This window comes from Cetorhinus maximus, chromosome 4 (genome assembly GCF_964194155.1).
Source record: "Cetorhinus maximus chromosome 4, sCetMax3.hap1.1, whole genome shotgun sequence".
NCBI lineage: Eukaryota > Metazoa > Chordata > Chondrichthyes > Lamniformes > Cetorhinidae > Cetorhinus > Cetorhinus maximus.
The window spans coordinates 90,592,468-90,606,265 of NC_135882.1; the positions used below are offsets into that span (position 1 = coordinate 90,592,468).

The 13,798-nt window shown below is 42.1% G+C and overlaps 1 protein-coding gene and 1 long non-coding RNA gene across 2 annotated transcripts in view; both read left to right on the top strand.

Annotated features, from left to right (window-relative positions):
• Positions 1 to 3,147, top strand: part of LOC144679756 (epidermal retinol dehydrogenase 2-like) — a 34,797-nt gene extending 31,650 nt beyond the window's left edge. The window contains exon 6 of the mRNA XM_078540463.1: positions 989 to 3,147. Coding sequence (XP_078396589.1) covers positions 989 to 1,082 — 94 coding nt within the window. The 3' untranslated portion in view covers positions 1,083 to 3,147. The remainder of the gene's footprint in view (positions 1 to 988) is intronic.
• Positions 3,148 to 10,747: 7,600 nt separating this feature from the next.
• On the top strand, positions 10,748 to 13,151 carry LOC144679752 (uncharacterized). Its single transcript, XR_013576416.1, has 2 exons — positions 10,748 to 12,276; positions 12,411 to 13,151. It is a non-coding gene; the product is annotated as an uncharacterized LOC144679752 (long non-coding RNA).
• Positions 13,152 to 13,798: the final 647 nt, after the last annotated feature.

Consider the following 13,798-nt stretch of genomic DNA (forward strand, 5'->3'; position numbering starts at 1 on the left):
AGTAAAACGTTGGAAAGTGTGAAGTTATCCACCCGTAGGAAAAACAGAATGGCAGAGTAGTATTTAAATAGTGATAGATTGGGAAATGTTGATGTACAAAGGGACCTGGGTGCCCTTGTACACCAATCACTGAAAGCAAGCATGGCAGGTGCAGCAAGCAGTTAAGAAGGCAAACGGTGTGTTGGCCTTCATTGCGAGAGGGGTTGAGTACAGGAGCATGGATGCTCCTGCAGCTACAGATACTGCAGCTGTACAGGGCCTTGTTGAGACTACAACTGGAGTATTGTGTGCAATTGTGGCCTCCTTACCTAAGAAAAGATATACTTGCCATAGGGAGAGTGCAGCAAAGGTTCACCAGACTGATACCTGGGATGGCAGGATGGTCATATGATGAGAGATTGGGCCGACTAGGCCTGTATTCACTGGAGTTTGGATGAGCGAGAGGGAATCTCATTGAAACGTATAAAATTCTGACAGGGATGGACAGACTAGATGCAGGAATGACGTTTCCTCTGGCTGGGTGGTCTAGAACAAGGGGTCTCAGGATAAGGGATAGACCATTTAGGACTGAGATGAGGAGAAGCTTTTTCACTCCGAGGGTGGTGAACCTATGGAATTCTCTACCACAGAAGGCTGTGGAAGCCAACTCACTGAATATATTTAAGAAGGAAATAGATTTCTGGACTCTAAAGTCATCAAGGGGTATGAGGAGAGAGTGGGAGTATGGTGTTGAAAATAGAGGATCAGCCATGGCCATATTGAATAGTGGAGCAAGCTCGAAGGGCCAAATGACCTACTCCTCCTATTTTCTATGTTTTTATGACAGATGTTGCTAAATTAATCTATCCAATCATTTATGTACTGCTTTATTTACAGTTTTGGTAAATATATATAGCAAGCTAGTCATGAACCTTTTTACTTTTTCTTTGTCAGTTGTTGCTCTAACAAAATCTGATTATGGTCACCAGTCTTCTTTTTCTTTTAATAGTTTGCTTCCTACGAAACTTGGATTTCTTCTTGGAAACTATTTCGGTGTTTTCAACCTCATGGAAAACTTCAAGGGCCGAGTTAAAAAGGATTAACATGATCTACAGCGTTAATAAAAACAACTGTTTTAAATGTACTTTCTTACAAAAATAACATGCAATGTAATACATTATGCAGTGCCACTTTATCTTGCTATGATCAAGACATCGGTATCAGGTTGCAATATTATTTACATGCTGAAGTTACTTTCTATTGATAATTTCAAGCTTGCAAAAAATGTAATGCTTCTATTTCAGGCAATAAAAGGTGTGACAATGCCAGAGATGCATGTTAAACTCAGCAGCAAACGCGTGACACGCTCATTTTAAGTATCTTGGAAACTGATGAAATAAAAATGTGAGGAATTTTAAATAAGTGACATGTTTAGAAAACCATTTCTAAAATTCACAATTTGACTATAAACTGTTGAGTAGCTGTAACTGTAACTCATTGGCTAGTCTGCCAAATAGTAGACCGCTGTGGAGAGGTTTTCCATTGTTCAATGATGATGATGGCAGAGATGCACGTTAAAAGTTAGCAGAAAAGTGAGAGATAAGCTGAAACTGCGAGCAGCTTTCCTGCGTTGCCTTGTTTTCCGTGCCCATCCCAACAAAGGGTGTGCAGGTGGTGAGAATTGTTTTTTTTAAATCAGCTGTTGTTCTTAATGAGTTTTCAGAGAAAAAAGATACAACAGTTTACCACTGGAGAGGATTAAAATGACTGGCAAAGTCAGCGTTAGTAAATGTAGTGCATTACATTTGACCCAGGATAAGATACTGACCACATATTTGTACCATCACGAAGGCCGCCTATGTCCATCTCCTTAACAGCACCTGAACCGTCCCTGCCTGAGATCATCTGCTGTAGAAACTGTTATCCATCTCTGTTACCTCTGAACTGGACTATTTCAGCACATTCCTCACTGGCCTCCCACATTCTACCTTCAGTAAACCTGAAGTCATTTAAAACTCTGCTATCCATGTCCTTACTCTCACCAAGTCCTGTTCACCTATCATCCCTCTGCTTGCAGATCTAGATGGCTCCCAGTTAAGCAATGTCTCAGTTTGAAAATTTTCATCCTTGTTTTCAAATCTCTTCAAGGCCTTGCTCCCCTCTATCTCTGTCACCTCTTCTAGCTCCACAACCCTCTGAGATATCTGCGCTAATCTAATTCTGGCCTTTTCAGCCATTGGTGGCTGTGCCTTCAGCGGCCAATGTCCTAGGCGCTGCAATTCCTCCCTAAAACATCACCACCTCTCTGCCTTTCTTTCCCCATTTTAACATGCTTCTTAAAGCCTATCTCTTTGGCCAAGCTTTTGATCATATGCCTTAATATTGCCTTATTTAGCTTGGTGTCAAATGTTACTTTATATAACCTTTCTGTGAAGTGCCTTGGGGGTGTTTTGTTACATTCAAAGTGCTACATAAGAACAGCTTGTTGAAAGATAAAAGCAGAATGCAGCCTCCAAGACTCCATTCTATGTTTACCTATTGCATTCAAAAAATGATTTCAGATGTCTCAACACAATAGACTCTGAATTAATGCCAGTATCAGTTTTTTTAGTATGACCATACATAATTTAATCCTTGCTCTAAAGCAATCAAAAACTCCACCTCAAAGGCAAAGTACTGTGGACAGTGGAAATCTGAAATATAAACAAATTGCTGCAAATACTCAGCAAGTCATGAAGCATATAGGGAGAGAGAAACAGTTAACGTTTCAGAACTGATGAAAGGTCATCACCCTGAAATGTTAACTCTTTCTCTCTGTGCACAGATGTTGCCTGACCTGCTAAGTATTTCCAACATTTATTTTCACTTCTGAAGCTCCACATTGTTTGCTGAATCCAGATTGGCATTGAACTGGTTAAAGAATAATAAAAATGTTAATTGCTAAATTGACTGCTGTAGCCACATGTAGAATTGAATAATAGCTGAAGATTCAAATACCAAAAGACTGTTTACATTCAGGCAAATCAAAATAAGCCTTCACTTTAAGAAATGTAACGTTATCTAATCAGTATTAAGTATAATTCAGTTTTGGTTTTTTCTTACTGTCATCCTCTCTTGAAGGCTGTAACTCATGCAAATAAATGAACATTTCGGCAGGGATGTCAGCTCCCCTCTAATGCATCACCTAAGTGGCAATTATTTAGCTATGAGCTTGCACAGTGCTTTCAGCAGAATGTTAAGTCAAGCCTGACCCTGTTTTGCCAGGTATGCAAACTTATTTGCAGTTTCATGCAAGAGTTCACTGATAGCATTCAGAATTTAAAAAATTCTCCCCCCTACCTGAATGCTGTTGAGGCTTGTCCCATTTTCCCTTGGCTGCAACTGTAACTTGGCCGTAATTAATTTAATATTCCGGCAATAGTACTGAAGACTTATGCTCCAGAACTTGCTGCGCCCCTAGCCAAGCTGTTCCAGTACAGCTACAATACTGACATCTACCTGGCAATGTGGAAAATGGCCCAGGTATGTCCGTACACCAATCCAACCTGGCCAATTACCACCCCATCCCCAGCAGAGGGGGATGGGAACCTATGCAAGGAGTCAGAGGAAGGGGAATCAAAGAAGAACAAAAGACAGAAAGTGGAATAAGAAAAGTGATAGAGAAATCAAGGGCAAGAATCAAAGAGGGCCTCGGTGAAAAATAGTGAGGATGGGACAAGTAATGTTAAAAAGACAAGCCTTACGGCTTTGTGCCTTAACGCGAGGAGCATTCGCAATAAAGTGGATGAATTAACCCCGCAAATAGATGTAAACAGGTATGATATAGTTGGGATTGCAGAGATATAGCTGCAAGGTGACCAGGGATGGGAACTTTAACATCCAGGGGTATTCAGTATTTAGGAAGGACAGACAAAAAGGAAAAGGTGGTGGAGTTGCATTGCTGATTAAAGAGGAAATTAATGCAATAGTGAGGAAAGATATTAACTCCGACGATGTGGAATCTGTATGGGTAGAGCTGAGAAACACGAAGGGGCAAAAAACGTTAGTGGGGTTGTATATAGACCCCCAAACTGTAGTGGTGATGTTGGGAATGACATTAAACAGGAAATTAGAGACGCATGTAATAAAGGAACATCTGTAATTATGAGTGACTTTAATATGCATATAGATTGGGCAAATCAAATCAGTAACAATACCGTAGAGGAGGAATTCCTGGAGTGTATACGGGATGTTTTTCTGGACCAATACATTGAGGAACCAACAAGAGAACAGGCCATCCTTGACTGGGTATTGTGAAAGGAATAATTGGCAATCTAGTTGTGCGAGGCCCCTTGGGGATGAGCAAACATAATATGATAGAATTCTTCATCAGGATGGAGAGTGACGTAGTTGATTCTGAGACTTGGGTCCTGAATCTTAATAAAGGAAACTACGATGGTATGAGGCGTGAGTTGGCTATGATGGATTGGGAAACGTTACTTAAAGTGATGACAGTGGATAGGCAATGGCAAACATTCAAAGAGCGCATGGATGAACTACAACAATTGTTTATTCCTGTCTGGCGCAAAAGTAAAACAGGAAAGGTGGCCAAACTATGACTTTCAAGGGAAGTTAGAGGTAGTATTAGATGCAAGGAATAGAGACATACAAATTGGCCAGAAAAAACAACAAACCTGAGGATTGGGAGCAGTTTAGAATTCAACAAAGGAGGACCAAGGGATTGATTAAGAAGGGGAAAATAGAGTATGAGAATAAGCTTGCAGGGAACATAAAAACTGACTGTAAAAGTTTCTATAGGTATGTGAAGAGAAGAAGATTGGTGAAGACAAATGTAGGTCCCTTACAGCCAGAAACAGGGCAATTTATAATGGAGAACAAAGAAATGCCTGACCAATTAAATACATACTTTGGTTCTGTCTTCACAAAGGAGGACACTAGTAACATGCTAGAAATGTTGGGAAACACAGGGTTTAGTGAGAGGGAGGAACTGAAAGAAATCAGTATTCGCAGGGAAATGGGGAAATTGTTGGGATTGAATGCTGATAAATCCCCGGGGCCTGATAATCTACATCCCAGAGTACTTAAGGAAGTGGCCCTAGAAATAGTGGATGCATTGGTGGTCATCTTCTGAGATTCTATAGACTCTGGAACAGTTCCTACAGATTGAAGGATAGCTAATGTAACCCCACTATTTAAAAAGGGAGGCAGAAAGAAAACAGGGAATTATAGATCAGTCAGCCTGACATCGGTAGTGGGGAAAATTCTAGAGTCCATTATAAAAGATTTAATAGCTGAGCACATGGAAAACAGTGGCAGAATTGGACAGAGTCCGTATGGATTTATGAAAAGGAAATCATGCTTGACAAATCTACTGGAATTTTTTGAGGATGTAACTAGTAGAGTTGATATGGGGAAGCCAGTGGATGTGGTTTATTTGAACTTTCAGAAGGCTTTCGACAAAGTCCCACATAAGAGATTGGCGTGTAAAATTAAAGCGCATGGGACTGGGGGTAGTGTTTTGAGGTGGATAGAAAACTGGTTGGCAGACAGGAAACAAAGAGTGGGAATAAACGGGTCTTTTTTGAATGGCAGACAGTGACTAGTGGGGTACCGCAGGGATTGGTGCTGGGACCCCAGTTATTCATAATATATATTAATGATTTAGATGAGGGAATTAAATGTAATATCTCCAGATTTGCAGATGACACAAAGCTGGGTGGGAGGGTGAGCTGTGAGGAGGATGCAGAGATGCTTCAGTGTGATTTGGACAAGCTGAGTGAGTGGGCAAATGCATGGCAGATGCAGTATAATGTGGATAAATGTGAGTTTATCCATTTTGGTAGCAATAACAGGAAGGCAGATTATTTTCTCAATGGCTGTAAATTGAAAGAGGGGAATGTGCAACGAGACCTGGGTGTCCCTGTACACCAGTCGCTGAAGGTAAGCATGCAGGTGCAGCAGGCGGTAAAGAAGACAAATGGTATGTTGGCCTTCATAGCCAGAGGATTCGAGTACAGGAACAGGGACGTCTTGCTGCAGTTGTACAGGGCCTTGGTGAGACCACACCTGGAATATTGTGTGCAGTTTTGGTCTCCTTATCTGAGGAAGGATGTACTCGCTATAGAGGGAGTGCAGCGAAGGTTTACCTGCCTGATTCCTGGGATGGTGGGACTGACGTATGAGGAGAGATTGAGTCGATTAGGATTATATTCACTGGAATCACTTTGTAACCCACAGATAGAAAAAAAAATTGAATTTAAACTTAAAGATATACCATATTCCTAACACATCCAAATACAAATATAACTAACTTAAACTATCTCTATTTCCTATCAACGTAGCATTCATAACAAAGTAAACAAATTGATATCACGCATTGAAATAAATAAATATAATCTGATAGCCATTACGGAGACATGGCTACAGGATGACAAGGATTAGGTCCTGAATATTGAGGGGTATATGATATTCATGAAGAATATGCAACAAGGTAAAGGGTGGTATTGGAGATCAGGATATAGAATCGGTTTGGAGATTGGAAATAGTAGGGGAAAAAAGTCACTAGTGGGAGTGGCCTACAGGCCTCCTAACAGTAACCACAATGTAGGGCAAAGTTTACAAGAAGAAATATTAGGTGCTTGTGATAAAGGGGCAGCAATAGTCATGGGTGATTTTAATCTACATATGAACTAGAAAAATCAGATTGGCAGTAGTAGCCTGGATGAAGAATTCATATAATGCGTTTGAGATAGTTTTGTAGAGCAGCAAGTTCTGGAAACAGAGAGCAGGTTGTATTAGACTTGGTATTGTATAACGTGAGAGGATTAATTAATGACCTCAGAGTGAAAGCACCCCTATGTAGCGGCAACCGCAAAATTATTGAATTTTACATCCAGTTTGAAAGAGAGAAGAGTGGGTCTAAGACTAGTATTTTAAACTTAAATAAGGGCAACTATGTGGCTTTGAAATCTGAGCTAGCTGAAGTGAACTGATAGACTAGGGGATAGATCAATAGAGAAGCAGTGCCAGAGATTTAAGGGGTTTTTTCAAAATTCTCAGAATAAGTATATTCCTACAATAAAGAAAAATTCAAAGGGGAGGACCCACCATCTGTGGTTAACTATAGAAGTTAAGGAAAGCATCCAACTTAAGGAAAAAGCATACAACTCTGCAAAGATGAGTGGCTGGTCAGATGATTGGTCAGAATATAAGGAACGGTAGAGAATTGCTAAAAGATTAATCAGGGAATGGAAATTGGAGTACGAGAGGAGGCTAGCTATAAATCTAAATACTGATAGCAAGAGTTTCTACAGCTATTTTAAAAGGACAAGAGTAAGTAAAGCAAGTGTTGGTCTTCTAGAGAGTGAGAATGGGCAGTTAATAGTAGATAATAATGAAATGGCAGATGAAATGAACAAACATTTTGCTTCTGTCTTCACTCTAGAGCATACAAAAAACATTCCAGTAATAGCTGTAAAGCAGGAGGTGGAAGGGAGAGGGGAACTTCATGAAATTACAATCATTGGGAAGCGGTACTGAGCAAACTGATGGAGATGCGGGCTGACAACTCTCCAAGTCCTCATGGACTTCATCCTAGGGTCTTAAAATAGGTCCTTAATGAGGTAGTAAGTGCGTTGGTATTAATTTTCCAAATTTCACTAGATTCTGGAAAGGTTCCATCAGATTGGAAGGTAGCAAATATAACCCCTTTATTCAAGAAGGGAGGGAAGCAGAAAGCAGGAAACAATAGGCCAGTTAGCTTCTCATCCGTTGTGGGGAAGGTGTTTGAATCAATTATAAAGGAGGTTATAGCTGGGCATTTTTAGAAACTTAGGGCAATCGGGAAGAGTCAGCATAGTTTTGTGAAAAGGAAATCATGGGCAGGAATTTACCGTCGGTGAGCGGGGGCGGGGCCCGCTCGCCGACACATAAAATGATGCGCGGTGATGTTGGGCAAAACTCCCAACATCACCGCGCCCCATTTAAATTTTCAGGAAGGCAGGGGCGCAGCAAAATCAGATGCACAACCTCCAACCTGTCAATGGTCTATTGAGGCCATTGACAGATCAATTAAAGTAATTAGTGGACCTGCCCGTCCAACCTTAAGATTGGCGGGCAGGCCAGGAGCCCCGGCAGGAATTAGAAAAAACATGAAACCTCATCCATGGGCAGGATGAGGTTTCATGTCGGGTTTTAAAAATTTTAATAAAGCTTTTTTGGAAATGATGAACATGTCCCAACTCATGTGACATTCTCACATGAGGGGACATGTAAGGGAATTTTTTTTTCTCTATTTTTAATATTTTTGAAAGTAGAGGCGATCTCCCTGAGGCAGCACTTAGCCTCAGGGAGATGAGTGCGCTCTTTCATGCGCATGCGTGAAAGAGCGCACTCTCGATTTTAGGCATCCCCCCACCGCCCGTACAGGAAGCGCATGGCACTTCCGTGCGGATGTCACACTGGGCGGGCCTTAATTGGCCCGCCCATGTAAAATGGCGCCACGCCTCCGATCGGGGGCGCCGATCAGAAGTGCGCCTGCACGTGCCCACTCATCATCTTCCCCCCTAATGGGGGGTAAATTCAGCCCCATGTTTAACAAATTTAGTGGCATTCTTTGAAGGAGTAATATGCGCTGTGGATAAAGGGGGGGCCTATAGACATGCTGTACTTGGATTTTGAGAAGGCATTTGATGATGTGCTACATCAAAGGTTATTGTGGAAAATAAAAGGGGGTAACATATTAGCATGGGTAGAAGATTGCCGACTGGCAGAAAACAGAGAGTATGCATAAATGGGTCTTTTTCTGATTGGCAGAGTGTGAAAAGTGGAGTCTCACAGGGCTCTGTGCTGGGGCCTCAACTTTTTTCAATTTATATCACTGACTCAGATGAGGGGAAAGAAAGTATGGCTGCTAAATTTGCAGATGATACAAAGATAGGTAGGAAAGCATGTTGTGAAGAGGACATAAGGAGGTTGCAGACGGATATAGATAGGTTGAGTGAGTGGGGCAAGGGTCTGGCAGATGGAGTATAATGTGGGAAAATGTAAAGTTGTTCGCTTTGGCAGGAAGAAGAAAAGAACAAAGTATGATTTGAATGGAGAATGGCTGCAGAATTCCGAGGTGCAGAGGGATCCAGGTGTTCTAGTGCGTGAGTCACAAAAAGTTAGTATGCAGGTACAGCAAGAAATTAAGAAGGCTATCGGAATGCTATCCTTTATTGCAAGAGGAATTGAACATAAAGTAAGGATGTTATGCTTCAGTTATACAGGGCATTGGTGAGATCACATCTCAAATATTGTGTGCAGTTTTGGTCTCCTTATCTAAGGAAGGATATTAATGCATTGGAGGCGGTTCAAAGTGGGGTTACTAGATTGATACCTGAGGTGGTTGTCTTATGAGGAAAGGTTAGACAGGCTGGGCTTGTTTCCAAAACAAAAACAGAATTACCTGTAAAAACTCAGCAGGTCTGGCAGCATCGGTGGAGAAGAAAAGAGTTGACGTTTCGGGTCCACACGACCCTTCAACAGAACTGAAGTATAGTTAGGAGAGGGGTGAAATATAAGCTGGTTTAAGGTGGGGGGCGGGGGGAGAGAAGTTGAGGGTGGGGTGGTTGTAGGGACAAGCAAGCAGTGATAGGAGCAGATAATCAAAAGATGTCACAGACAAAAGGATCAAAGAGGTGTTGAAGGTGGTGATATTATCTAAGAAAAGTGCTAATTAAGAATGGATGGCAGGACACTCAAGGTACAGCTCTAGTGGGGGTAGGGTGGAAAGATTGACAAGGTATTATTTGTAGATTTAAAAATAATGGAAATAGGTGGGAAAAGAAAAATCTATATAAATTATTGAAAACAAAAAAAAACAAAAGGAAGGGGGAGGAAACGGGGTGGGGATGGGGGGAGGGGGAGTTTAATATCTAAAGTTGTTGAATTCAATATTCAGCCTGGAAGGCTATAAAGTGCCTAGTTGGAAGATGAGGTGCTGTTCCTCCAGTTTGCGTTGGGCTTCACTGGAACAATGCAGCAAGCCAAGGACAGACATGTGGGCAAGAGAGCAGGGTGGAGTGTTAAAATGGCAAGCAACACGGAGACCGCAGGTGTTCTGCAAAGCGGTCGCCCAGTTTGCGTTTGGTCTCTCCAGTGTAGAGGAGACCGCATTGGGAGCAACGAATGCAGTAGACTAAGTTAGGGGAAATGCAAGTGAAATGCTGCTTCACTTGAAAGGAATGTTTGGGCCCTTGGATGGTGAGGAGAGAGGAAGTGAAGGGGCAGGTATTGCATCTTCTGTGTGGGCATGGGGAGGTGCCATAGGTGGGGTTGAGGAGATGAGGAGAATGTTTTTCTCTCAGGGGGTTGTGCGACTTTGGAACTCTCTGCTTTCAAAGGTGGTAGAGGCAGGTCATTGAATATTTTTAAGGTGGAGGAGGATAGATTCTTGTTAGAAAAGGGAATCAAAGGTTATCGGGGGTAGATGGGAAGGTGGAATTCAAAACACAAACAGGTCAGCCATGATCTTTTTGAATGGTGGAGCAGGCCCAAGGGGCCGAATGACCTCCTTCTGCTCCTATTTCATATGTTCATATGTTCTTATGTACTGATGAGAGTGGCAGTGCATTTGGGGAGGGCAGCCAGAGCCAAGTCCATGGCACCAAAGGTGGCTCAGCTCTCCAGGGGTGGTGGTCGGGTGGGGGAGGTACAGGTACAAGGAAGACTGGAAGAGCAATAGTGATAGGTGATTCTATAGTTAGGCGGATAGATAGATGTTTCTGCAGCCACAGACATGAATCCAGGATTGTATGTAGCCTCCCTTGTGCCAAGGCCAAGGATGTCTCTGTGCGGCTGCAGAGCAAAATGTTTGTGGAAGGTAAGCAGCCATAGGTAAAAATTACATAAATGGAGAGAGTGATATGGTCTTGCAGTCAGAATTTAGGATGCTAGCTGGGAAATTAGCAAGCAGGACTTCAAAAATATTAATCTCCAGACTACTCCCAGTACCACACAGAGAGTATAGAAATAGGCAGATAAAGCAGAGAATGCATGGCTGAAGGGATGGTGCAGGAGGGAGGGCTTTAGATTCTTGGGACGTTGGGACTGTCTCTGGGGAGATGGGACCTGTACAGGTCAGACAGGTTGCACCTAAATGGAGCCAGGACTGTGTTCCTTGCAGTGTGTTTTGCTGCTGCTGTTGGAGGGTTTAAAGTAAATTGGCAGGGGTGTGGGAACCTAGCAATAATTTCAGAGAATACCGTGGTGCACAGACCAGAGTAAACAGCAATAAATTTTATTCATGGGATGTGAGGGTCACCAGCAAGGCCAGCATTTATTACCCCTGAACTGAGTGGCTTGCTAAGCCATTTCAGATAGTAGTTGAGCTGTGGGTCTGGAGTCATATGTAGACCAGACCAGTTAAGGACAGCAGATTTCTTACCCTAAAGGGACATTAGTGAACCAGATAGGGTTTTATGACAATCAACAGTAGCTTCATGGTCACCAGCGCTAAGACTAGATTTCAATTTCAGATTTTTGAATGTGGTGGGATTTGAACCTATATCACCAGGGCATTAGCCTGGGCCTCTGGATTACAGGTCCACCACTACCACCATGCCACCATCTCCCCTGGCAGAGAATGGGGGAGGGTAAGTTAATAGGTGGGGTCAGAGTTATAGAGAGGGGTGGCTGTATAGATTGAGGAGTGAATTGCAGAGCTGGAGAAAGAGGATGTCCCAGAGGGATTAAGGACAGGATCAATTTGACTAGAACTAAGGAACAAAAAAGATGCAGTTACATTGCTTGGTGTAGTCTATAGGCCATCAACTAGTGGGAAGGATGTAGAGGAACAAATTTTCAAGGAAATTACAGAGGGGTGCAAAATTTATAAAGTAGTTATAATGGGGGACTCTAATTATCTAAATATAGACTAGGATAGTAGTAGTGTAAAATGCAGAGAGGGGCAAGATTTTCTAGACTTTTTTTTAAGTCGTATGCTTCCAGTCCAATAAGGAAGGAAGCATTGCTACATCTCGTTCTTGGAAATGAGGTAGGCCAAGCAGATCAAACGTCATTAGCAGAACATCTTGGAGACACTGATCATTGTATCACAGGGCTTAGGCTGACTATGAAAAAAGACAAAGAACAGTCCAGAGTAAGAATAATTAACTTGAGGAAAGCCAACTTCAACGGGGTAAGAATGGATCTGGGTCGAATTAATTGGAGTCAAATGCTGGCAGGAAAAATGGTAACTGAACAATGGGCTACCTTCAAAGTAGAGATAGTTAGGGCCCGGTTCAAAAGGCAAAAGTAGGACAAACAAAGCCAGAGCTCCCTGGATGACAAAAGTGATAGGAATCAAGATAAAGAAGAAAGGGTGTGCTTATGACAAGTGTCAGGTAGCAACTACAATTGAGAACCAGGCTGAATATAAAAGGTCAGAGGGGAGGTGAAAAAGTAAATAAGAGAAGCAAAGAGGGAATGTGAAAAGAGACTGTTAGCCAACATAAAAGGGGTCCCAAAGTCTTCTATAGGCATATAAATAGTAAAAAGGTGGTAAAAGGGGGAGTAGGCCCGATAAGGGATCAAAAAGAGGATTTACGCATGGAAGCAGAGAGTATAGCTGAGGTATTAAATGGATATTTTGCATTTATCTTTACCAAGGAAGAAGATGGTACCCAGGAAATGGTGAAAGAAGAGGTAATTCAGACACTAGAAGGGTTTAAAATTGATAAGGATGAGGTATTGGATAGGCTGTTTTTACTTAAAGTTAAGGCACTAGGACCTGACAAGATGCATCCAATGATATGAAGGGGAGTTGGAGGGGAAATTGCAGAGGGACTGACAATTTTTCAGTCTTCCTTCGACTCAGGGGTGGAGGACTGGAGATTTGCAAATGTTAAAACCCCTTTTCAAAAAAGGGTGTAAAAATAAGCCCAGCAACTACAGGCCAGTTTAACTTCAGTGATGGGAGAATTCTGGAAACAATAATTTAGGACAAAATTAATAGTCACATGGACAAACGCGGGTTAATTACGGAAAGCCAGCATGGATTTCTTAAGGGAAAATCATGTTTAACTGCTGTAGATTTTTGATGAGGTAACAGAGAAGGTTGATGAGGGTAATGCTGTTGATGTGTGCACATGGACTTCCAAAAGGCATTTGATACAGTGCTGCACAACAGACTTGTGAACAAAGCCATAGCCTGTGGAATAAAAGGGATAGTAGCAACATGGATACAAAATTGGTTGAGTGACAGGAAATAGAGAGTAATGGTTAATGGAAGTTTTTTGGACTGGAGGAAGATTTGAAGTGGAGTTCCCCAGGGGTGGGACCCTTGATTTTCCTGATATATATTAATGACCTAGACCTTGGTGTACAGGGAACAATTTCAAAGTCTGCAGATGGTACAAAACTTGAAAGCATTGTGAACTGTGAGGAGGATAGCGTAGAACTACAAAAGGATATAGACAAGTCGGTGGAATGGGCAGACAGCTGGCAGATGAAGTTCAATGTTGAGAAATGTGCAGTGATTCATTTTAGTAAGAAGAATATGGAGGGACAATGTGAAATAAAGAGTATTCTAAAGGGGGTGCAGGAGCTGAGGGACCTGGGTATATATGAGCACAATTCATGGAAGGTGGCAGGACAGCTTGAGAGAGAGGTTATTAAAGCATACAGTATCCTGGGCTTTATTAAAAGAAGCATATCGTGCAAGAGCAAGGAGGTTATGATGAACTTGTATAAGACACTAGTTTGGCCTCAGCTGGAGTATTGTATCCAGTTTTGGGTGCTGCACTTTAGGAAAGATGTGAAGGCATTGGAGAGAGTG